Here is a 26,935-nt window from a genome sequence, read left to right on the forward strand (position 1 = left end):
AAGTGATGCTTCATTTATTATAAATCTTATACATGTATACTTAACATTACTGGCATTTCCAAAGTATATCACTATGTCTTACATTTGTGTTTTTCCAGGCAAGAATTACATATATTTCCATTTGATATTAAAATCAAAATTGAATTTTTGCCATTTAACAGAAAACCAAAGCCCAGAGCCCACTGAAGGCTAACACTAACAAGTACTAAATGATCTTAGACTTTTCCATTTCTTGTTTTCAAAACAGAATTTATTTTTCATTCAGAAAATACCACTTAACACTTAAATATAGACCATAAATATTTTTAATTTGGTAAATATGATTAAAAAGTGCAATTTAAAAATAGATTTGACACTAAACATAGATGGACCCTGCTGTGTAGCTGGTTCAATACATTATCATAAACCTACATGATTCAAATTGTAAAAGAACAGTCAAGATTTTGCCAACTCAAAATGTGTCGATTAGATAACCCTGAGACTGGATGTTAAATCCATATTAAAGAACAATATAAATAAGTTTAAAACTGGAGGTTCAGGTTGATGTCTGAGTGATCTGAGCTGGATAACAGTAGCGTTTGCAGCTATGTCAAGTAAAACAGTTTGAAAAGTGCAGCTCGCTGAGGTAGCCCAAGACAAACTGTCTGAACATGAATCAACTCCCTGTCCTTCATGGTCTTTGGTAAAGTTTTAAAAAGATAAACTGACATTAACAAGATATTTTCATGTGTAATTGGTTATTGTTGTTTTCTGAATAAAGGCTGTGTTCCAGATGGAAAGGTGCCGTTGAGCCCTTTTAGGAGAATTTGAGTACAAATGTGAATGAAACCGTTTCATGAACCTCTGCTTCAAGTATCAAGTGGTGACATACACCAAATGTAGAGCATAATCAGTTCCTTCAAGTGTTCAGGACAGGAGTTCTCCTTTTCCTCACAGGTCATTCCTCCACTCGGGGTCCAGGTGCTGCTGGACGACGCTCTCGGCAGTCTCCACTGGGGAGAAAAGAGTCACAGGGAGGAAAGCAAGGTGGACAAACTTTAACATCTGTTCAAAAAGCTCATTGTGAGGGGGATACTAATGAAAATAAAGATATGCATGTGTCACCTTCAGCCTCGATCTGGATGTAGAGGGCAGCAAGTCTCGCCACCATGTCTTCTTCTTCCTCTGCATGTATAAATCCAGTGTAGCCTCCCTCATTTCTACAGTACTGGATGAACCTGCAAATGAGCAAGAAGGGGGGAAATGTGAGTGAGAGAAAGATACATTATGGCATTAAAATAACAGGGACTTTATTTTAAAATGCTAATTAATATATGTATGCAGTGATTGCAGAAAGTAGCAATGAGGCGCATACCGGGCCCAGACAGGATCTGCGTTCAGCACTATAGGGTTTCCCACCACAATCAGAAGGGCTTTAGCTCGAGTCACAGCCACGTTGAACCTCTGTTCAAGGAAATAAGAGTGTCAGAATAATACTTTGTGTGTATGTACAGTGTATGTGTTTTGCAATGTATACCTTCTCATTCTTGACAAAGCCGAGGTTGAACTGTTTGTCTATCTCTGTGTAGTCACGGCTGCTCCGAACTGTAGACACCAATATCACTCTCCTCTCCTGACCTTGGAACTCCTCCACCGAACCAACCTGACAAACACATGAATACACACTTAGGACACAGCTTCTATTGTGTGTTTCACAGTACTTCAGTGTGAAATATTTAGTCACCTTCAGGTCATCCATGTCCGTACGTTTGAGGTCTTTCCCAACTTTTTCCAGGGCCTTACGGATTTTCTGCACCTATGTGACACCAGAAAAAAACAGCTCCAACTTTTAATCTAGATATAAATATATTTTTCCACTTCAAGTGCTTTCAATTGTAAAACAAGAAGCTGAATTGTTGTATTCTGCGGATGGAAGTTCATTCTGACCTGTTTCCGGTAGGGGGCGATGATGCCTATGTCTCGGGGATTGATGGTAGCCAGGCCCTTCTTTGCTTGTGTCTCCAGCAGTTTCTTCACATAGTCCATCAGCACCTCCGCCTCTGCTCTGTTGAAGAATGAAGGGCTGCTGGCCTCACGCTCATCGATGCCTGTCACCCCATGGAAAATCACTGGGAAGTCCTGAGAGACATGTGAGATGTATTTTGTATTTGAAAGAAAATGTTTTTGGCTTCCTATATACAGTTGTGCTCATAAGTTTACATACCCTAGTAGTATTTGTGAAATATTGGTCGTGTTTTGGAAAATACAACTGATCATGCTGAAAACCTTTGTTTTATTCAAGGATAGTGGTCAGGTGAAGCCATTCATTTTCACATAATTGTGTTTGCCCTTTTTAAATCATAATGATGACTGAAATCACCCAAATGGCCCTGATCAAAAGTTTAAATACCCTTGAATGTTTGACTTGATAATATACACACAAGTTGACACACAGGTTTAAATGGCTATGAAGGGTAACTTTCCACACCTGTGACTTGTTTGATCGTAATTAGTGTCTGTGTATAAATAGTCAACAATTATCTTAGCTCTTTAAAGACCCATGCACATTTCATCCAGGGCTGCTATGACTTTACTGGATACTGAGCCATGGGGAAAGCAAAAGAACTGTCAAAGGTCCTGCAAGAAAAGGGAGTTGAACTTTATAAATCAGGCAAAGGATATAAAAAAGATATCCAAAGATTTGAAAATGCCGATCAGTAGTGTTCAAGCTCTGATAAAGAAGTGGAAAATTAAGGGTTCTGTTGATACCAAGCCACAGTCAGGTAGACTAACAAAGATTTCAGCCACAACTGCCAGGAAAATTGTTTGGGTTGCAAAGAAAAACCCACAAACCGCTGTTTCAAGATGCACAATAAGGAGGTACTTGAACAAAAATAGGCTGCGCGGTCAAGTTGCCAGAAAAAAGACATTACTGTACCAATGCCACAAAACACCCTGCTTACAATATGCCAAACAGCACCTAGACAAGCCTCAAAACTTCTGGAACAAAGTTATTTGGAGTGATGAGACCAAAATGGAACTTTATGGTCACAACTAAAGACACTATGAATGGTACACATTTTACAAATTCTGCCAGGGTATGTAAACTTATGAGCACAACTGTATTCTTCAGAGAAATTATTTTGAACGCTTTATTTATTAGAGACATGCAGAGCTCTAACATCAGGTCATATGTGGCTATTATAACAACAAAACAATCAAGTTATGTGGTTGAGAGGAAAGGTTTTCATAAGATTGCTGCTGTGAAGAGGAATTTAAAAAAACATGAAAATTTTGTAATTTTTTCATCAGATAAAATCATTCAATTCATCTTTATCAAAAAGGAGAAAACTGCACCTAAAAGTAGTAGTTTGAATCTTGATATGGCTTCATTATATTTTGAATAATACAGATATACAGTAATAAAGTCTTGTAGGTGTAGGGAATATTAAAAATTACTTTTCATGTTGTGATTTCTACATGATCAGTTTCTGCGCATGCAATGCACTGTATGTGTGTGCTAAAAGAAGAATCCTTACCTTCTTCGGGAGGTATTCCCATCTACAGTAGGAGTTGCGTAAAAATTCATCTGCACAGACCTGGAGCTCTCCGTCATAGAAGAGCTCGTTGGGAATCTTCAAAATGGCAGGATGGGACCTGACGAGGCCAAACAGAAATGATGTGTCCAGGAAAATCAATCGCATCATTCATGTTAAGGATTGACCTATAACCGTATCTACCACACCTGTAGTTGCGCAGCAGTTTGGTGACAAAGCGCTTGTTGAGCACACCCTCTTCCTTCTGGTACAGAGTGAAGTCATTCATCATTCGCTCCAAGAGGGACACTCCTGCAGACAGCAGAGCTTTTTTAACCTCTAAAAACTAGTCAAACAACATCATATACTGCAAACACAAGTGGGGCGAGGCTATGTTTTTAAGTTTTTTTTTAAGTCTAAACAAGAACTGAATTGCAGAATTACGTATCTTCATTCATCAAAACTACAGCGAAGTTGAGTTGAGTTGAGTGTGTCTGTACCTACCCATGCCGAATTTCAGCGCAAAAGGTGATCTGAGAATAGGTCCGAGCTGCTTGGGGTCCCCAGCTAGAACAACCTGACCAGACTCTGCATGAAGCAGCCCTTTGTTGCACAAATAACAAAGAAAAAAATCAACCAACACACAAAGCAGGTTCAATACAATTACAGAAAAAACATTGTTGTTTGTGTTCTTCACCTGCCAGCGGGATTAAACATTCAGGCTCCACAGCGTGTCCTGCCTCATCCACAAACACGTGAGTGAAATGTCCTGTGGGAATGTTTCCTGTGACCAGCCTGCAGAGATCAGAGAGAACATACATGTCAGCAAACTTAGTCCCACAGAAATTCATTTGTAGAGTTGTATAAACAAGATACAAATACTGTAGTATGCAAAAGTGAAAGTGCAGGTGTCATGCATGTGAGCACTGTGAGGGTCATTCACTACCTTCCAGCAGTTAACAGGGTCGTAACCAGGATCTTGTACTCCATCAGCTCCTCTTTAGCAGGATAAACGTAACACTCCCCTACCAGGTTAGAGCATGCCTGTGAAAGTACCACAATATCAGTGTAAAAAAACCTAAATGAGGCTAGAAAAGACTTAGTAGTGTCACACAGTATAAAGTGCCAGGAAGTGCAGCAGTATGACAGAAAGAAAGCAGATGAATGGTCCTGATTCATGTGTTATCTACAGACACTGCTATGCACCCTAATGTCCACTAGGGGGAGATAATGTAACGGTAAATGTGAAAGAATGGTTAAGCAGTTTGTGGGTTAAAGAAATGCTTCACATCTAAACATCAATCAATCACAATCACTTGGAATACATGAGTGCACAGCACTGACCTTTAATTGTTCAGGGACACATTTTGGGTCCCGGCTGCTGGCGTACATGCGGTATACTTTACGCTTGTCCACGTGGACCACAATCTTCTCACAGAGCAGATCAGCAGCACTATTGGAGGGAGCGCAGGCCAGGATGTGGCAGGAGGTCTGAGTCTTCTCTATCTGCTTGATGGCCTCCACCAGAGTCACCGTTTTGCCTGAACAGATCAGAGTAATGTCAAGTGATTGAATTGCTGGTTTTGAGCAGCTGAAACAATAAAAGGTCAAACCTAAATCGCTTAAACAGTGCATCTAATAAAGACAAAAAGAAAGTAGCATGCTGGTACATGATGTACCTGTGCCAGGAGGGCCAAACACCAGATAAGGAGCAGGTTTGGATGAGCCAGCTACAATATGTTGCACAGCTTGAAACTGCTCCGGGTTTCTCTCGAGCTGAGAGTCAAACAGCCTATAGACAAAGGAACAGAGGTATGATGTCGGAGCTGAGGCAGCAGGTATGTTTATATGCACAGAGAATCATATACTCATCAGTTAACTCAAGCTTGGACCACTGCTGTTACAATAACACAGTTTATCTTATATTGAGATTAGTTTGATTGAACATAACCACTGGTAGGGATTTTGAGTATAATGTTTATATATTTTTCTTTTCTATTTCAAATTTGGCCAATCAGCTTGCTTCACGGTCAGGTCAACATGACGTGTTGTTGGGATTGTGTGTTGTAGCATGTCTAACCTCAGTTTGGGAAGTTCAGATGGCTGAGAGGAGGATGTGGGTGCAGCAGGGAACAACACCTCTCCCAGTCTGTATGTAGCTGCCAGCTCCGCTGCTCTGTGCTGAAGACGCAGAGTCAGGCGGTTGACAGTGAACTCAACATTGAACTTCATCCCATCTACAAAGCGATCCAGCAATCTGCAAACAAATTCACACAACATGATATGAATCGCTGATACTAAGAATGACCATTTATGTCGTCAAAAAGTGTCACTTTGTTGTCTTGATCTTACTTTGAGCTGAAGCCCAGTTTGATGCTGTCCAGCTGCACACTGTGGACGTAGCCGCGGTACTTCACCCCTGTCTCTCCTGCGGGATACACAAGCAGCTGATCGCCTCGCAGCACAGACGGACGGTTCTCAGACACACCAGGTACCTGACAGGTGAACAAGATCTACGTCAGTGACAATCCAGGTGAATATATCGGCAGTGTTAGTCTAAATAATTTTAATACAGTGTATATCAGACTTCAGTTGTTGGACAAGTACTGTAATGTTATAAACTTTTTAACAATTGTCCTTTGATTGATATTAATGTGTAATGGACTCTGACAGCCCTTATAAATGATGTCTGGCCTTCTCTAAAACTGACCAGGTTAACAGAACCAGTTGTGGATATCAGAATGGCCTTTAAAGAGGACGTATCATGCACATTTCCAGGTCTATATTTTTATTCTGGGTCTCTACAGGAATATCTTTGCATGATTTACAGGTCAAACATTTCTTATTAATCTTATATTGGCCCTTTATGGAGCCCTTCAGTTCAGCCTCTGTCTGAAACAGGCTGTTTTAGCTCCTGTCTCTTTAAGGCCCCCCTCCCGATGAGCCCACTCTGTTCTGATTCACCAGCTTCCAGAAGCTGCCCCTCGGCCGACTTCCGGCAGGTTCAGAGGCTTCATTAACAAACAATAGTAGTCAGGTTTCATGTCTTTTCCTTGTTCCTTTCTTGAAATGTAAACTCCTCAAACACATCTGTACATGTTTGAGCTGAAATCCAATCTGAAATATGGGAGTGGACAACGCGAACAACCAATGGAACAGCCTTAGCAACAACCTTAGCAACAAAAGCTAGGGAACGGGCGGCTGTTTGTGGGCATGTGAAAACAATCTGATGTCATCACAAGGAGGAAGTAGAAATAACATTGCAAACAGAGCAGGCTTTTGACTTTCAGGGAGCATTTTTACATACGTTCACCTCAAGTTTTGGAGCTTTGACCATGTTTAACATAAATATCTAACATCATGACAGTAGAAAAATAACAGAAAATTACAAAAAGCATAATATATCCCCTTTAAATTAATCCTAAAGCTCTGGTTTAAATCAACACAATCATATAATCATCAATGTTTTCCTCACAGGAAGTTATGTGGGACATTTTAAAATTGTGCAAGATGAAGGAAAGACTGATTATGTGAGTAAGTGAATGAGCATTGTAGGAGAGTGAGAGCCAGGTCACTATGACCTAGACCGATGCCGGTCAGCCCACCAAACAAACGGGAAACATCTGGAATATTGGCAAAGGGGCGAAGTACCCCCCACATACACATGGTGCAGACACGCCCACTCACATTTGGTCAAAGTCCAAGATAAGTGAAATTGAGAAATGTCCCACCCTTCTTTAGGATTTGAGATAGCCAAAGAGTCTGGTAAACAGGATGAAACCTATCCGCCCAACACGCATACACACACACAGCCTGTCTTCAGTATAAAAAGGCATGTCACGTTCTGTAACGTTGGAAGATATCTCTGACTGTGTTGTTAGTAGGGCCGCTGTGAATAAAGAGATTCCCCATCTGACACCTGTGTCTCGACCAACTGATTCCCCTTTTATCCAGCGTCACACATATTAACCTCCAGAATGAGAAGTTTCTTGTTGATCCGATCTCTGACCATGCAGGCGTGTTCTCTGTCATTGTTGGGGATGTTGTATCTCCCGATGTCCACCTCCATCTGAAGCTCCTCCAGATAAAGCAGCAGCTGGAACTTCTCTGAGTAGTTCTCCCAGCTCAAGGGACATCGTAACTTGGCAATTCTAAGCAGAGAAAATGAGAAGAAACAAATTGTATGGCAGCGTACGTGTGAAGGAATTTTCATATATGTGCCATGTATGAATGCTCCTTAGACAACCGGTTGGGCCAACCTGGTTTTATAATTGTTGCCATAGAGACAGTGCTAGAGTAAACAATCTTATAGCAATGTTTTGACTAGGGACAAGGTCGCCTGCGCACTGCCTGAATAACTTAGAGTGGTTCAACTCTTTTCCTTCAGATTTGCTGAGCATTTCACTGGGTCTGCACTGGCACTTTGAAGTGTAACTGCTATTTCCTTGGTCAATCAAATTTGTGTTTGTCAATAAAACATCCATACATCCTGGAGTTTCTGAATTGACGAGCTCAAGATATCTACAACAGTATGTATCGTAGAACAGAAACTGGACTGTTATATATCACTACTGACCTACAGTGTAGCTGGAAAAGACGTAAAAAACCGAACTGAATTTACCTTCTATCAGAGTAAGGAGTACACTTCTTCAGTGACTGGATGAGCTCGTACATATATGGTAGTATTTTGTACGCTTTTAGCATAACTTCATTTTTTAGGTGCATCTCAGAGAGCCTGGTAAGAGGAGACAAAATGAAAAAAAGTTGGATGCATCACAATGAGACAACATTCATTTTACAAACCTTTTATATTCAACAGTGTATTGAGTAAACTTTGATACCTTTCAGGTGGCTGCCCATCCTCAATCGTGAAACAAGTTTCAGGGATAAAGACAGGAAGGGAGCGGGGTTTGTAAGGGGCTACAGGTGCCAGCTCCAGTCCTAAGGAGGTCATACATTGAGCCTCAATAAAGCGCACAATGTGGAATGGAGTGGAGTGCAGGTCTGGTTGAAACTCAAAGGCCAGTGTGGCTGGATAGACACCAACCAAACTGCAGTGGAATCGAACCTGGATTTCATAGCCATCACCTGAGAATAGAACATAACAATGTTTTGTATATTCATAGAGCTTTATTGTACCCATTATTATCTCTCAGTGGAGCAAAATATCACACACACATTCAAATAATAGAAAACTTAATTTGATATTCGCATCACCTGGGTTTAGAGTGAGAGGGTTTGTCTTGGTCACCTTGCGCTCATCGTTTAGAGTGAAGTATTTGAGCCAGCGCAGCGGGGTGTAGTAGGTGAAATACACAGGTTCTGTTCCCGTGTTTTCCACAGTCAGATTTACCACGTACTGTTAAAAAAAAAAATCAAAAACAGATCAATGCAGTGGAGCTTCACATTTGTACCACAACCATAAATACCTCTATAAATAACATCAATACCTCATATGTGTTTACCACACACAAGCAAAGTGTCCCATCCTCAAACTGACGGTCAGATGTGATGCTGACACCATGTTTGTCAGAGATGAACTGAGCCCTGCGGGTGCAAAGGTAGTTATACTCTGTGTTACAGACATTAAATCACAGATTCAAGTCTAATCCTTTCAATTATATTCTTGTTTTATGTGTGCAGAGAAATACAGGCAACAGAGTGAATGCAAGGCCAGTGACACAGGTTAATGAAAAGTAAATGTTTGAAAAGAAGCTGTATAATTCACAACATTGAGGACTGCTGCTGTTAACCTGTTAGCCATGCTTCTGCAGTTTATGCTTACAACACTACCAACACAACCTCATACCTGTTTGTCTTGAGCTTGTTCACCAATAGACTGGCCAGTTTCCTCCTGGCTCGAACCCCCGTCGTTGCTTCTTCTGATGAGGTGACAGTCTGTACTGGCCCGGGACTGGCCGCTCCATTCTGGGTCCGCTGCGGCTGGCGGTCCCTGGATGAGTCCCACTGGTCCAGATACAGATCTCTTACCTGTGCAGAAGATCACTTCAAGTAAGTCTTGTCTTGGGATGGAAAATACATCTATCAAGTTACTGAATATCCTGTAGAGAAAATGGTAGCCTCCCCTGTTTTTAAAGGTACCTAATCTGCACCCATCTATCTGTCTGATATATGTATATACAGTAAATTTAACAGCCAGGTTTGTCTTAGGACATTAAAAAGGGCTTTTTCTCCGAGCGGAAGTTTTGTGGGTGAGAAAGCGAAACCACCCGCTCTTTACAAAAACAGTGACTCTGCAAGTCAGTGAGGCTTGATGAAAAACTTTGCTTTCAAAATGACACATTGCTGTTGTCGACTGAGAATATTTAATCCCTGAAAAGAGATAATTAATTATTTTTAGCAACATCCAAAAGATTGAAAAAAACAATAACAACAGAACATTCTCAACCAACTGTGGAGCATTTAATTCACCAAAGTTGAAAGTTGTTTTTTTGTTGTTGTTGTTTTTAATGAGAAAACAACAATATATTTCAAGTCTTTTAAAACATGTCTGATGTTTCTATTTGCATGTAATCACAAGTCCAACAGGTTCCTGACCACACCCACCAGCAATTTATGATGTGGTCAGATGTGTAATAGACTTTAACCTTAAAATAAAATTAGTCAATGACAGTTATTAATAAACAGATATGCAGGTTACACCCATCCTACAGCAATTGTTTGTTTTAAGTTTCATCTGACTCACCACTAACTTCACCAGCACGAGCTCAGATGCTACTGAAATATTGTATAGATGACATTTTTGCCAATTAAAGCAAATCACTTAAACCATTTTATGTCAAATTCAGATCTGAAAATAACAATAAGTTAGTATTTCCACTTAATCAACAGCTATTGCTAGAGATAAGTTACTGTAAGTAAAGTGATAATACTTAAGTTTGTTAAATCATATTTTTTTTCATTATTACATGTTTTTTTTTTTGTCTTTAAAAGACAATGACAGCCAAAGATTTACATTAGCTCTGCTTTATCACATGTCAAACACTACAAATTACTGATGCATAAACTTGAACAACTGAAACAAGCTTATGTGGCTGAAATATGATGTAAAGTGCACATACCGAAGAAGTGAAGCGAATAGTGTCTCCTCTTCTTATTATTTTGTTAGAGACTTTCAGGGCATGAAGGACTGAACCAAAGTTTGGATCTTTGATCCCTGCATTCCTAAAACACACATAAACACACAAACACACGCGAAAAGACATATATAATTTCGGACACATTTATAAAACTGTTATACATACAGATGTCTGTCGCTATATGATCAGCTTACCTGTCCCTGAACTCTTTGTTGTAAATGTCTCTGAGTTCAAGTCTGTTAGTGATGGAAGTTCGTTCATTTTCCTTCAAAAACTCAAAGAAGTCGAGTCCAATTTGGCAGAGTACAGATAATGGCTTCTTAATCATGTTTAAAAATCTGAACGTTCAAAGTTATTCAAACACGACAATGTCCGGGATAATATGGCTATGTCGCTCATCGAAACACAGGTTGTTGCGTCCGCATATTTGAGGTAATCTCACAAACGGCTCGATTTATATTCCAGGACAGTCCGCGTGGGCGGTGTGTCACGCTGTGTCCGATGATGCGGAGCTGCGCCACTTGAAGCTGTGATGCTCGGTCATCCTCGGAGATTAAAGCAAGTGCACACACACAGACAGCCAGCCGGAGAAACGAAACCTAACGCGTTGAAAGCCAAGTAAGCGAAACCGAGGACAAATATGGACCAAATAATTTATCTGTCCGAGCAGCTCTGTGTAACCTTCGTGCTCATATAATTTCTGATGTAGAGATTATTGTAAATTTGCCGTTAAAGCGCGCTCCATCCTTCTGTCCATACATTGTGGTCTGTATCTGCTAAATAGTATAAATATTTTTTTCAAACGTACAATGTGACAATATATTAATATATTACCTGTTTGGAAATAGGTTTTCCTTTCTTTTTCTTTCTTTCTTTCTTTTTTTTTTTTTTTACACAAACCCATACAATGTGAGCTCTGCAGATGAACCTTGTGATTTAGAGGAATAAACTATTGTGATTTGAAGAATCAAAACGTGCCTGCTCTAAACTTCCCTAAACGCCTCAACACTACAGACTATCTAGAATTTGCTCCCTAAACGCCTCACACGCAGAATATTTCGAGACTACAGTTTTGAGTTGAACTGAAGTTGATCAGATGAACTGTAGTGCCCGTTCAAAACATGTCTGAGACATCCTGCACTATGTTTTGAAAATGCATACGAAGTTTCCGCGCGTGAGGAATGGGAATAGAGCTTAACTCTGTAAACTTTTTCAATTCACCCTACATGGGTAATTTTTATCACCACGGATGTAATTCCACCTCCGACCACAATGTGGGTTGCAATGGCGCTGTCCATATTTCCGCTCGTTGAATACACGTGCAGAAGAAGCACAAGCAACATTGTTTGAGGTGTTTTTTGTATATATTTCTGAACGTGCCTGAGACATTCAGCACTGAGCCTTGAACATGCCAAGTTTCGTTCACAGCACACAGTTCTGAAATTCATTAATACTATGGATGTAATCCCGCCTCCGACCACAGTGTGGGTTGCAATGGCAGATGGTGCTGTCCTAGTTTCTGCTGTTGACTCCACGTGCAGAAGAAGAAGCAAATCACAGGTGTTAATGAGGTATTTTTATATGTTTCCCGAGAAATGCTCATCCAAACAACTTCACACATTGACATTGCACTTTCTTGATTCTGCAACAATCCACCTGCCAGGTATGAAGTAGATCTGATGAACAGTTCTCGAGATATGTGAAGGACAAACATGTATACATACATACAGACATACATACATACAGACAGACAGACAGACAGAGATTCCTTGCTTTATATAGAGAGATAAGTCATGTCAACAAGTTTGCAAATTAGTTCCATAGTTTACATATAATAAGAATTCAATAGTGAAATATGATCTGTACATGAATGGCAGTAGGAGACTCCTGAAAACACACTTCCCTTCTTACAACATATTATACAACTAACATTTACTAAAAAAAAAAAATCCCTAATTATTCCCACTCCAGTCAAAAAACATCAAATATTGATTGACATATGACAAGACACAGAGGGGGAGGGGGGCCTGATAGATACACACACACACACACACACACACACACACACACACACGCACGCACACACACACACACACACACACACACACACACACACACACACACACGCACACACACACACCTAGTTGTCCTAGGTCACTTTTGGGGACATTACTTTCATTCATATCCTGGAGATTTACCCTTACCCTAACCTTAACCACTGACTGAAAAATCATCTTTTTCCCAATTGGAGACACACCTTTTGTCACCAAATTAGACAAGCCGTCCCCAATTAACTGGCATTAAGTCTGAAATTTGTCCCCAAAAGTAGCCTATGACAGAACACACAAACGTACAGGGGGAGACAATAATAGTAATAATAATAATAAACTATATTTATATAGCACCTTTAAAAAACACAGTTACAAAGTGCTTTACAATAAAAACAAAACACATTTAAAACAGAGAGATTAAAACAAACTAAAAGCCATAAAAAATAAACACATTATAAAAAAAACCCCAACAATAAACATGAAGTGAAACAAATAAAATCAAGTAAAAGAAGCAGGCAGCTCAGGTAAAAATCAGGAAACGCTTTCCAATAAAAGTATGTTTTAAACGGACAACGACACTGACTCAGACAGCCTTATTTCCTCAGGCAGGTCGCTCCAGAGTTTCAGGGCCCTGATGGCAAAGGCTCTGTCCCCTTTAGTTTTCAGCCTAGAATCTGGAAGAGACAGAAGACCTCTGCCCAAGGATCCAACTACACAAAGGTTCACAAGGGATTAAAAGGTATAATCTGGGGCCAGGTCAAGAACCTTAAAGGTAATCAATAAGATCTTAAAATCAATCCTAAAACAAACAGGGAGCCAATGTAAAGAGGCTAAAACAGGTGTGACCGTTAACTGGTTCTGATGAACTCCAAAATCTAACGCAAGTGTCTATTTGGCCACTGCTTGGGGCCGTGATCCAGTGCAGTACTGTTCCTATTGGTTTGGTGCTATTTAACCGTTCGTAAGTACAGCCATGCAGCTCGAGCATGGATGTATAATAAGAGCTGGATAGGGCTCCACTACTCAGCCTTGCAGCCAATTTTTCCCAGTGGTCACTTGCAGTATTGCAGCGGAAAATCCCCCTGCAGCCCAAAAAGCATTTTCTCCATAGACCACCGTTGTAAAAGAGATGTCTGTAAAACTGTTTACAGGACACCTCAAACTGTAAACAACATCAATTATGTCTCTTTCTATTATGAACGTTTGGTCCATGGAGATTTTATATTTGTAAAACTTTCCTCAAGCCGAGAAAAGTGATTTAAAAATCCATGACGTCATCACAATGTAAAGTCTATGGTCCGAGCAGGAACTCGCAGGCAGGGTCAGTGGAGGAAACACTACTGTGCATATTCGGTGGGCCGCACAACGTGGAAGCAAACCTGGAAGCCAGAAGCTTTTTTTGATGTATGTGCCAGCTGAGCAATTTTTATAGGAATGAATGGGCGCCATTTTTAGTCCGGTATCCAGCTCTTATAATACATCCATGAGCTCAAGTTATTAAGACTGCTACGCCACCTCCTGCCTTTCAGCTAGGTTGTCAGGTTTTGTCAAGGATTTACGCAAATGTAGTAGCGCACTGGGGGTGAGCGAGAATGACTACCATCTTCCAGTGTCTCTAATCACTGATAATAACAATAACTTGGTAAATTATTATCAGTGAAATCAGTATGTGTTGAAGAGGTCTCTCCTCCTAGAAGTCTGTTCTGACAGAGAGCCCCTGTACCGTGGGCAGGTACGCCCCTTGTTCTAGGCTTTACCCTGATACGGTGGCTCCTGTCCTAACCCTTCTTAACACTGGGTCCTCTCTTGAGATCCAAATTGGCACTATTAACACATTAGAGAATAGTCAGTATGCAAGGGGCCTTACCGAAATGTAGTTGAAGAAGCCTTGGATGAGAAAAGTTTAGAAATTCAAAAGATGAGAAGTTTCTGTCTTTCAGAAGATCAAGATGATCCACTTGGATTTATTCAGTACAAAAGCAAAGTACAAAATACAAAAAAACAGCAAGCAAAAATATAAAAAAATCCACCAAAGAGCTCCACTGGAAACTCAAAACCTGTCTACCACCTTTTTTTCAAGGGATACAGGTCTTTAATACACGGGACAAAGGAGAGGTCTTACTATGATTGTCCTATCAGCTATCTGCACATATCATGCATATATTGTTTAAAAGCATTTCATTGGTTATGTGGCACATGCATACATTTTCATATTCAAAGATATATGTAAGGATGATATCATAAGAAGCTAATGTTGAAAAGGGTTAAAAGGCCATCTTTACAATAGTGGCTGTTCACGCAAAGAGCATATGACCTAATATGAGAAAAAAAAAATCAAAAAGCCACCTTGACAATAGTGGCTGTTCACATGAAGATGATACAACATATTTAAAGCAAAAATCGCCTTCTTGTTCAGTTAATTGACACAGACATATATTATCCCCCGGAAAGCCCTGAACCCATCTTTAGCAGAGACTCTCATTGATGAAGGTTGAACATGGTTCAGGATAGCACCATGATGAATTATCAGTGTCAGAAAAATACATTAACATACAAAAGATGTTTCACAGTAGTCCTTTAACTGCTTAGTCCAGAGAGCCTTAATATATTATAGTGTGGAGCGGTCTATGTAAGAAGAGAGTCAGAGAGTGGTCGGTCACTAGACAATAGATCCATACATTGGCTGCAATTAACAGAGGCAGATGCAGCCCCTCACAGACAGTATGCTAATATCCTGTTGTCTGAAGTGGGGTTTCCACAGGAATAACATCTTGTCCTGGGCAAAATGCACACACAGGCTCCTGCAACTCTCACCTTACATCGTGCCTCTTAATTCATGTTAAAAGTCTGGCAGCTGAGTTCTGTACAGTCTGTAGTCGTTTCAAAGTTTTTTTATTAAGACAAGCGAAAAGGCTGTTGCAATAATCAAGGCACAAGGAGACAAAAGCATGTACAACAGTTTCTGCATGACAAGGTCAAGTGCAGGGAAAACAGGGCACAAAAATGTTTTGAAATGAGATGCCTGTTCTTGTGAATGTTGACTCCTGAGAGAGAACAGACAGTTCAGTAGGTGACAACAAATATTCACTCTCTACAAAGCTGCAAATATCTGGCGGAAAGCAGCAGGCTGCCTTCCTCAAACTCATCTGACACATAAGGGAGCATATGCTCAAAATAAAAGATTCTAAGTCTAGCTACAGTGTCGGCACAGAATTGCTTATCGTATGGTACTGGTAGCAAAACTTGCTGTGATGGAGTCCAGATGAGCAGCTGACAGGACCTCAGGCCTGTGCAGAACATGCCAAGCTGCACTTGCATGTAGAAGCCCCGCTTACCATTTTTCTGCAACTGATACTTCCCCTCCACCATCTTCACATCGTACCTCTGGCTTCTGATCAGGTCCTCCAGAGACTCATTACCAGTAAGGAAAGGACATTTGATCTCCAGCAGTTCCTCTGAGTTCAAAACTCCATCAGGGCTTGCTGACAGCCAGGGCTCCCCTGCACACACGACTGTGCCTCTGCGGGTAACAACATACCCGCAATTCTGTAGCCACTGAAAGGCCAATGCCTCGCTTTCTATACCATGGTGAGTTGCCGCATTCCCATGGAAACTGGGGTAGAGATGCTGTCTGATGTAGTTTTGAGGGTTGCCTCTGGTGGGGACCCTCTTTGCTGTGCTCGCAGTGAGCCTTAACTTACGAGCATCATACCACAGGTGAGAGGCTCTCTGCTCAACGGTTCTGTGGTCCAATGTTTCACGTTTGTTGGGAGCAATGTCCACAAAAGTGTCGTAAAACAACATACACCTCAGGCAAATGTTGATGCCATCGTGGTGAGCATGTGGTGGGGATCTTAAAAAAAAGGTGGTGGTCATACATTGAGCCTCAATAAAGCGCACGATGTGGAATGGAGTGGAGTGCAGGTCTGGTTGAAACTCAAAGGCCAGTATGGCTGGATAGAAACCAACCAAACTGCAGTGGAATCGAACCTGGATTTCATAGCCATCACCTGAGAACAGAACATAACAATGTTTTGTATATTCATAGTGCTTTATTATTATGTCTCAGTGGAGCAAGATATCACATCAGGCATTCAAATAATAGAAAACCGAATTTGATTTTTGCATCACCTGGGTTTAGAGTGAGAGGGTTTGTCTTGGTCACCTTGCGCTCATCATTTAGAGTGAAGAATCTGAGCCAGCGCAGCGGGGTGTAGTAGGTGAAATACACAGGTTTTCTTCCCATGTTTTCCACAGTCAGATTTACCACGTACTGTTAAAAAAGTAATCAAAAACAGATCAATGCAGTGGAGCTTCACATTTATACCACAACCATAAATACGTCCATAAATTACACCAATACCTCAGATGCACTTTCCACTCGCAGGTAAAGTGTCCCATCTTTAAACACATGGTCAGACGTGATCCTGATACCACGTTTGTCAGAGATGAGTTGATCCCTGTGAGTGCTGTGTTACAGACATTAAATCACAGATTCAAGTGTATCCTTTCAATTATATTCTTGTTTTATAGGTGCAGAGAAATACAGCCAACAGAGTGAATGCAAGGCCAGTTACACAGGTTAATGAAAAGTAAATGTTTGATAAGAAGCTGTATAATTCACAACATTGAGGACTGCTGCTATTAACCTGTTAGCCATGCTTCTGCAGTTTATGCTTACAATCCTACCAATGCTTCCCTCTGTCCCGTCTGCTTTTTGCCACATCACATGAGTAAATTAACCCTGTTGTTGTGTGCCTTGCTCCAAAGAGGAACTTTGTTTTTCAATGTGACTTTTTACATTACTTATTATCTATAAAGTAAAAACATATTCCAGTTGCCTAGAAAAACTATTAGTTTTTTTTTTAATTTGAGGGGCGGATTGCATTGCAATAGGAAATAACAGAACTTCATATTTGTCAAAAATGTTAAAAAAAACAACAAAACAGAACAAACTGCTCTTGCAGCACTCAAAACAAACACTCTGACAAAAAATGACACTCATTATTTGATCCTCTTACCTGTCTGTCCTGAGCCTGTTCATCAATTGACTGGCCAGTTCCCTCCTGGCTCGAACCCCCGACACTGCTTCTTCTGGCTGGAGAATAGCCACTCCATTACAGTTCTGCTCTGGCTGATGGTCCCACTGGTCCAGATACAGAGATGTGATCTGTGCAGAAGATCACTTCAAGTCAGTCTTGTCTTGGGATGGAAAATACATCTATCAAGTTACTGATTGTCCTGTAGACATAATGGTAGCCTCACCTGTTTTTAAAGGTACCTAATCTGCACCCATCTATCTGTCTGATGTATGCATATACAGTAAATGTAACAGCTAGGTTTGTCTTAAGACATTAAAAAGGGTTTTTTCTCAGAGCGGAGGTTTTGTGTGTGAGAAAATGAAACCACCTACTCCTTACAAAAACAGTGACTCTGCAAGTCAGTGAGGCTTGATGAAAACTTTGCTTTCAAAATGAGACATTGCTGTTGTTGACTGAAAACATTCAATTTTTGAAAATGCTTAATTTTTTAGCAACGTCAGAAAGCTTGAAAAAAAAAAACAGAACATTCTTCAATATAATGCTTCAAAGAGATAATAAAAAGGGAAGAAGGGTTTTTTGTGGTTCATACAGCATTTGTTCTTCCAAGTGACCAAAAAAAAAAGACAAAGGCAAAACTAGGTGTCATTTTAGTGCCTATTGCAGTACCAGAGGTCTGGAGGTATGGTATGTTGTTAAAAAAGAAGTAATTTCTCTGAAGAACAAAGGAGGCCAAATTAACTAGGAAAGTGGTAGAGGGTGTTCCCACTGGTCTGGTGGTGAAAATGTTCCAGTGTGTCAAGGCCTTGCCCTTTTATTATCTCTTAGAAGTGTAATATTGATGTGTTGTTGTTGTTTCTAGACGGTAACTTTGCAGGTCTGAGCTTCACTTAACTAGCGAAAGAAATTAATTTTCATGATATACATGTACCAAGAAAAGATGATGTCCTCTCTTCCTCTCTTTACACCAAACCTACAGATCGGAATACACTTCCTAATGCTGAAAGCTTTCATCCCATTCCTCTTAAGAAAAGTCTACCTGTAAATTAAATCACTAGACTGAAAAGAACATGCGATGTTCCAGAACAGTATGATAAAAGTAAAGAAGAGATGTTATCCAAATTTAGAGACAGAAATTACCAAGAATATTGGCTTGTATGTGCAAAAAACATGGATTCAAAGAGCAGAGAGGCTTATCTGCAAGCTAAAAAATCCTCCAAATCTAAGCCACACCTTATTTCCTGCCCTACATTCACCCCTAAAACTCAGATCATCAAGGACATAATTTTAAAACATTGGCATATTTTTCAAAACCCATCCTTGCAAGAAACGTTTAAAGATCTACCCATGGTAACATTTTGAGAGGAAGAAACTTAAGGGACAGGGTTGTTTGAACATGTCAGCAAGTCCCAAACAGTAAGCTCACAACTAAACCTCTTCAAGGCAACTTTAAGTGTGGAGCCTGCATAAATTGCAAATATACTATTGGCTGGTTCTGATGGAGTCCAAAATCTAACACAAGTGTCAATATGGGCGCTACTCAGGAGCATAGGCCATAGTCCAGTGAAGTACCGTTCCTATTGGTTTGGTGCGATTTAATTGTCACAAGTACTGCTGTGCAGCTCGAGTTACTAAGACTTAAAGAGGTCTCTTCTCCTAGAAGTCTGTTAGCATCTGACAGAGAGCCCCTGCACTGTGGGCAGATACGCCCCTCGTTCTAGGCTTTACCCCGATACGGTGGCTCCTGTCCTAACTCTTCTTAATGCTGGTTCCTCTCTTGAGAGAAAATTAGCACTATTAACACATTAGAGAATACTTAGTATGCAAGGGACCTTACCGAAATGTAGTTGAAGAAGGCTGGGATGAGTTAAGTTTAGAAGTTCGAAAGATGAGACGTTTCTGTTTTTCAGGGGATCAAAATGATCTGCTTTAACTTATTCAGCACAAAAGCAAAGTTCAAAGTGCAAAAGACACCAAGCAAAAATAACAGAAAATCCACCAAAGAGCTCCGCTGGAAACTCAAAACCTGTCTCCTAACTCCTCTCCCCAAAGGATGCACATCATTTAATACTCAGGTTAAAGGGGAGGTCTTACTATGATTGTCCTATCAGCTATCTGCACATATCATGCATATATATAAAAGCATTTCATTGGCTATGTGGCACATGCATACATTATAATATTCAAAGATATACATAAGGATGATTTCATAAGAAGTTAATGTGGAAAAAAGACTTTCAATCAGTTCTGTTAAGCCCAGAGATCATTAAACATGTTAAAGTGTGGAGCTGTCCCTCATTAAGAAGGTCAGAGATCGTTCACCAGATAATAGATCCAAGCATTGGCTGTGGTCAACAGAGACAGAAACGGCCCCTCACAGACAGTGTGTTAAATCCTGATTTTATGGTCTGAAGTGGGGTTTCCACAAGAATAACACATCCTTGTTCTCAGCCCTGCTCTGACACTCTGCTCTTTTGACCTCTCTGGGCAGAAAGCACACAGTCTCCTGCCACTCTCACCTTAAAATACCAAAAACCTTAAGTCTTTTAATCACCCTATCAAAGGAAAGACCATTAACATTAAGGACTTTATTACCTGTAAAATAACAAATGCTATCTATATGATACAGTGTCCATGTGGTAAGATATCTATAGGTGAGACATCCCGTTCCCTTAAAGAGCGTATCACGGTACATAGGAGCTCCATCAAGAGGAATGATGTAACCAGTCCTGTTGCAAGACATTTCAATGAGAAGCATGTTTCATCTCACGTATTTTTATCGGCATAGAAGTGATAAAGTCCAGCCAAAGAGGTAGTAATGTCAATTTTCTCAGGAAAAAGAGAGAAGCATTTTTGATTTTATATTGCAAAAGTTTATTTCCAGGGGGCATGAATGATGGGAAGGATTTCTCAATTAAAGGCAAAGTCAGCGATTCTAATGTAATACGCTTTTTGTCAAATCCAGCGAATATCTCCTCATGGTCCACTAGCTGTCCCTTCTGTGTGTTCGCCGAAAAAAAATTCGGTGTCCATACACAGCCCTGGCTCTGTAAATGGGCATGTAAACACAACGGCTCGGAGCGAGCCACACATCATTACTTCAGCCAATCAGCAGTAGGGGGTTTTCATGCTCATAAACAGGACAGGAGGAAGTAATGGGAGCAGCTGTCTGAGTGAGGACATGACTGTCTCCTGCCTCCAGCACCCATTGAATGGTGAGGGAGAGAGAGGCTGTGGCTAATTCACATAGGAAATGTTTTCTCATGGAACAGATAGGCTTCTGTTTTTATTAAATGTATCAATCCACACTGAATCTGAGACAGTCTCAGAGAGACCCCCTAATTTTTTAACGCGTCGAGTCTGTTTCTGTCACCTTTTAGTGAAGCATAATCTGAGCAGGCGGCTGTTTAGATCACACAAATATCCCGCTGTATATGTGCTTTGAACTTATTAATTGTATCAATGAATCAATAAATATAAACACTGTCTATTTCTGCCCGTGGAGCCGACATGCAAACTATTTTGGTGCAATAAATTTCTACTATCAGTCAGCCTGGTGAGGGCAGTTTGAGTGAGATGTGGGGAGGCCGTGGAGAGTGTAGATGGACTGTTGTGCTCAGAAGATGCAATTTTTTTTTCCCGCTTGTGATAAAGTGTAAATGGAAGTGACTCTACAGCTGACGCATCGCTCTGGATTCTACCATATTTCTCTTTTGGTCGTTGCCTTGGCAATGCGCGTCCATGAACTTGGAGGACGAAGCTTCTAAAGGAGCATGAAGGGAGGGGTGTATTTTTTTGGGTGTTTAGTTCTGATAGATATATCCATGTATTAGATAAGTAGGTATGATCATATGTATTTGGCGGCAGGGCCTTGAGGGTAACAATATAATAGTCATATGGACATCATGTTTATCATGTGGAAGGGAGAGCTCTGTAAAGCTTTGTCTAGGTCTGTTAGAAAGAATCTATAAACAACCAAAGGGCCTCCCAAGGCCGTCAATATATACCGGTGACCTTCCTTTGTTTCTTCAGAATTCTCCACGGAGACTCTGCATACTCTCTGTGTCTGTTGCTTGTCTTTGAATTAAAGAGATGCTTGACTTCAACCGACCTCAGTCTATTTGATAATTTTATCTATCAAGTTCAAATATCAACTCTACCTTTAATGAGTTTTTCATAATGGTTCTTAAATATCTCTCATTTATTTAATTTTGTAGTGGTTTTTATGATGTGCCTTGTTGCTCTTCCTACTTTCTATATATAGCACATTATTAAAAGTTTTTTTTTGATTAAAGTTTTTTTTTTAAGTATACCACATCAAATAGGCACATATTGAGGTTAAGGCCTCTTCTAAACATCTTACCACAAAGTACCACCCCTGAGTTGCACTTCTCCTTTTTATGAACCAAATATGGTATAATCCATGTCCCTTATTGGACACTTCCCTTGCCTCTCTGACAGTCTGAGATAACGATTGGCCACATGACCATATACCCAACCCATATTTTGTATGTGCCGCATTGGCTGAAGTCTGTGTGGATGTAAATGATTGGTTGTGTTTTAAATTTGTTTTTTTACCTTTTTGAATTTTTTTCTGCTTCATACCTACTTCAAAATATGATGTAAAAGACAATGCTGACTTTGACTTTCATTTCAGGGATAAGGGGAAAATTGAGGGGAATATCAATAATGATATTTAGTGGCAGATTCTCTGTTTTTTTTTTACCATTTACATTTATGAAAAAGTGTTAGACTTCGTAGCAAAAGCCTTAAAGCTGTTTAAACCCGTTTTCAGATTTGTGAAACCTTTATTTTGCTTATGAAAACTAAAAAAAGGGCAATTAACCTGATATTTCTCCATCTGGACCACATTAGACCAGGTTTAGATCAAAAACCACTATACTTAGACTTGTCAAATCTGGACTAGATGAACAAAGAGACAGTTTCAGATTTGTGAAATCTTTTTTCTATTTGTGAAAACTGAATAAAGGGCAATTTCACCATACAGACCAACAGGTCTAGATCAAAAACCACTATAATATTTAAACTTGTCAATTAAGATTTGACAAGTCTAAATATAGTGTTTTTTTTTATCTAGACCTGATCTAATGTGATGTGGATGGAGATATATCAGTGAAATCACCCTCTTTTGTATTTTCATAAGCAAATAAAGATTTCACAAATCTGACAGTGACTGACTGACTTTTTCATAAGTGTAAGTCGTAAAAAAAAAAACAAAGAAACAAAAACCACAACGGAGAATCAGCCGTTAAATAGTCTATTATTAATGTTTCCCTAAATTTTCCCCTTAATCCAGAATAGGAAGCTGACCTCAGCGTAGTGTGTAAAAGTGCACTTACCGAAGAGTTGAAGTAAAATTTGACTCCACTTCTTGTTACTTTCTTATTGTCTCTCAGGGCATAAAGGACTGAACTAAAGTCTGGATCTCTGGTGCATTCATTCCTAACACACACACACACACACACACACACACACACACACACACAGAAACATGTAATTTCGGACATATGTATAAAACTATCATACATACAGATGTCGGCATCTACATGATCAACTCACCTGGCCCTGAACTCGTTGTCGTAAATGTCTTTGAGATCTTCTCTGTCAGTGATGGATAATCGATCAGTTTCCTTCAAAAACTCAAAGAAGTCGCGTCCAACATAGCGGCGCAAATATAACTTAATCTTAACCATGGTCAAAAATCCGTTATTCAAACACGACAAGGATGTGTAGTTTATCGAAGCCCGCGGGTTGTGGAGAGTCTAGCACATCATCCCCCCTCGCGCCTGAATTTAAGGGGGTGTGTATAAGCTCGTGCTAAAGCTGCACTTGGATGTATCTGCGGTCATGTCTGCATCATCTCGCAGGAAATCCTCTTCCTATTCTTCTTTTGTTTTACTGGCGGACTATAAACCAACGTTAAAGGTGCTTGCCGCCTTTTACTGTATCTGAGAGTGTGACATCACAAAAAACAAACAAAACGGGCCAAAAAAGCCGTTTTCCTTTTCTACCAGCTGCCCCCCAGTCTACTTCTCTATCTACACTGAACTTCCTACAACCTATCAGCACATGTTCAACAGTTACAAGTCTCACATTTATCTATTTATCTGACACTGTCTTTTTCATGGTATATAAAGTAACATTGAGACCTGTATGTCCTAATCTTAACCTAAAATAATAACGTCTTTCCTACATTAACCTCCATTACTTTCAGAGGAAACCCCCGAAACGGCTCGATTTATATTCCCGGGCAATCCACGAGAGCGGTGGATCTCTCTCTCTCTCTCTCTCTCTCTCTCTCTCACACACACACACACACACACACACACACACACACACACACACACACACACACACACACACACACACACACACACACACACAGCCAGCTAGTGCGGAGAAACGAAACCTAACCTGAGAGCTATAAAAACATTTTATTTAGATGAGTCAGTCAGTGACTAGATCAGCAAATTAATTAAAGACGAATTGCCTGTATAATGCATATAATCTGTTAAAACTGCAGCTGAGCAAAACATCACAATAGTGAGTAAGCAACGCTTTTGTACTGGTGATAACAATGACAATAATGGACTAATTATAAATACAATATTGTGAAAATTATTTTAAGGTCTACAACATTATGTTTAAATAATAAATGAAAGGTCAAAATTTTTAGACCATAAAGGAAAGTTGTAATTCTTATAAATTAATAGCATTTTCTGTTGTCTGTTGACCTGGACACATTCATATACAACATGTGTGTTTTTTTTCTTATTTTTAGAACTTATGTTTTATTTTATTTTTACTTCAATTGTGGTGGAAATTCATAACGTAATACATATATATTCTTCTACTCTATTGCCTTATTCATGTCTTTTAATTCTTACGTAGCCTTAGTATGAATTGAATATTATGTAACCACTTGCTACATAATATTGAGAGTATAATCTGATCCTTCCCAGGTCATGAACACCCAGTTAGTTCAGAGCAGGACAAAGATCAATAACCTGTTAAACATAAGTAAATAGTGGCTGCTAATGTAGCCACTATCCAAATGTGGCTGCAGCCACATTTGGATAGTGGCTAATACCAAGGCAGGGAGACACCGTGACAACAACTAAAGACCAATAAAGCTGATGGGAATGGTCAGGTGATGTATTCTCATCTATTGTATACATGACACTGTACTGTCAGTCACTTTCCAGTTGCTCTGCGCAGAATAACTCAGGTCTTTGCCACTTTGTTAATTCTATAAAAACCTCATATTCCTTTGAAGTTTATTTCAAAGTTTATTTCCATTACACAGCATTCCTACATACAGTACAGTTATGACCCCCCCAACACATACACACACACACACACACACACACACACACAAATGCTTTGGCATTATGTTGTTATCCACATCTGATCTGTCTGAATGAGCCCCTCAATCATATAACATGGGCCTGCAGACCAATCTACAACTGCATGGCCATACAATAGATTTTTTGCAGGGCAGGACAGGATATTTGAGGTGCTGAGAGTGCTGCCTGTTGAAAAATGCTATTTTTATTTTTTTGTGGTGTATCACTTGGCTGCATACTCTGCCATAGTGTTAGGCCTTAACTGGGACAAGTGAGATTCCTTACATGAACATAAAAAAACCCTATTTTGAATAATTATAGGGGCCCACCTCTTGCAAAAATTAGGGGATGCCTTATTTATTGCAGATATCATATTGTTAAGCCTATTATCGTCATTTTTCACAAAAGAGAAGCTTGTGTGGACTACAAATGTCCATTACCATTAGATGAATGAGTATAGAAAAATGACTGTCATTGCAGCTGAAAAGTCAGCCTGTCTAGTTATTCTTTACACATTGAACTCACAACACATTAAACGCAAATAAATTTTTCACATGTGGCCCTAATCCTCTTCCGTAGGTTTCTCACATTGGTTTGGGAAATTGTATTTTTAATAAAGCCTGTTTGATCTGGTTTTATCAGTGAAGGTAAAAACACCTCTAACCTCTTTGATAAAAGCTTGGAGAGAATTTGACTATCAACATTTGGTAGGATAATTGGACAGTGGGAGCTTCAGACATAAGGAGCCTTACCTTATCAGTGATATGTGTGCTGACTATAGTGATGGGGGGAGTGTACTTTTTTCGAGTGAGTGGAAATACATATTGGTGAGTGGAGTTTTCAGAGGATCTTGTAGAACTCAGGGCCATAATTATCCAACCCCTGGGCTTTCCCACTCTTTAGGGAGTTTATGCCATCTACCACCTCATCACTGGCATCATCAGCGAAACCCCTGACTGTTGTTTTAAGACAGACATGGAAAGTTGTGAACCTATCCTTTAAATGACTGAATGTGCAGCAGAAGATGGTCTCAGACACATTAAGTTGTAAAAAAAGGCCAATGACATAAACTGGCAAATTCTTAAATAACTGAGTTGTAACTATGTTTCTCATCATGCAGAAGATTCATAATTACAGAGTCATCATCACACTTCAGATCATTGCTTACTGTCGTGCCACAAATACAATTGCGGAAATTACCCAGCCCTCCGGAAGTAAAATGTCGACTCAAAATGAAACTTGAAACTTGATATATTTCTATATTCATTGCTTGTTCCACCACACTGACTATAAAGTGAGTCATTGTTTTTACATCCTTGTCAGTGGTCAGCAGCTGTCACTGATAGTCATTATGGAAATATGCTGTTCTCTTTGAGATTGTCTTGGTTTAGGTAAACTTGATAATCAGGCTGAATTGCCATTTTGTTTTCACTATTCATTTGAATTCATGGGTAAGCAATTCAGAGAAACAGTCAGTAGGTCAAAAATAAAGAAAGAAAGAAAATAAAACCGAGAGTGGCCCAACTATAGCCCAGTTTTACATAACTTACTGCTGTGATCAGGTTTGGGGTGTGCCATCAAAACAAGTGAGTGAGTATGTTGAAAAAAAAAACTGTATTCAACTGTATTCTATGATGGTAAATGTGTGTCTGTTAAATATGAGGCTTTTCCTTACAGAGTCTGGTTAACGGGAAACCTATTCAGCTAATATCCATCAGCTACTACATCCATATTTAAAAAAAGCCAAAAAAAACCCATATTGTGGAACACATATATTTTGGATGCATAATATACAAATACAGGCAGTACTGTCTTACATCTGTGTCCTGAATGAAAATGACATATGTTACCTCACACTTCAGG

The 26,935-nt window shown here is 39.8% G+C and overlaps 2 protein-coding genes across 2 annotated transcripts; both read right to left on the reverse strand.

Annotated features, from left to right (window-relative positions):
* Window positions 1–287: 287 nt before the first annotated feature.
* LOC121895446 (putative helicase mov-10-B.1) lies at window positions 288–11,422 on the reverse strand. The gene is made up of 23 exons (XM_042408600.1): window positions 10,810–11,422; window positions 10,598–10,700; window positions 9,325–9,506; window positions 8,966–9,062; window positions 8,733–8,874; window positions 8,357–8,603; window positions 8,137–8,250; window positions 7,486–7,666; window positions 5,868–6,010; window positions 5,596–5,772; window positions 5,195–5,307; window positions 4,860–5,056; window positions 4,462–4,559; window positions 4,213–4,310; window positions 4,020–4,118; window positions 3,725–3,827; window positions 3,519–3,636; window positions 1,927–2,118; window positions 1,724–1,795; window positions 1,517–1,642; window positions 1,355–1,443; window positions 1,105–1,217; window positions 288–992 (listed from the first exon to the last, which is right to left on the reverse strand). The coding sequence occupies exons 1-23, from the start codon at window positions 10,941–10,943 to the stop codon at window positions 931–933; spliced, it is 3,000 nt and encodes a 999-aa protein (XP_042264534.1). The 5' UTR covers window positions 10,944–11,422; the 3' UTR covers window positions 288–930.
* A 4,120-nt stretch (window positions 11,423–15,542) lies between these two features.
* On the reverse strand, window positions 15,543–23,969 carry LOC121895458. The gene is made up of 6 exons (XM_042408619.1): window positions 23,286–23,969; window positions 23,066–23,168; window positions 17,688–17,836; window positions 17,030–17,135; window positions 16,798–16,939; window positions 15,543–16,676 (listed from the first exon to the last, which is right to left on the reverse strand). Exons 1-6 carry the CDS (start codon window positions 23,417–23,419, stop codon window positions 15,751–15,753), a joined length of 1,560 nt encoding a protein of 519 aa, XP_042264553.1. The 5' UTR covers window positions 23,420–23,969; the 3' UTR covers window positions 15,543–15,750.
* Between the last annotated feature and the right edge of the window lie 2,966 nt (window positions 23,970–26,935).

This window comes from Thunnus maccoyii, chromosome 4 (assembly GCF_910596095.1).
Source record: "Thunnus maccoyii chromosome 4, fThuMac1.1, whole genome shotgun sequence".
Classification (NCBI taxonomy): Eukaryota; Metazoa; Chordata; class Actinopteri; order Scombriformes; family Scombridae; genus Thunnus; species Thunnus maccoyii.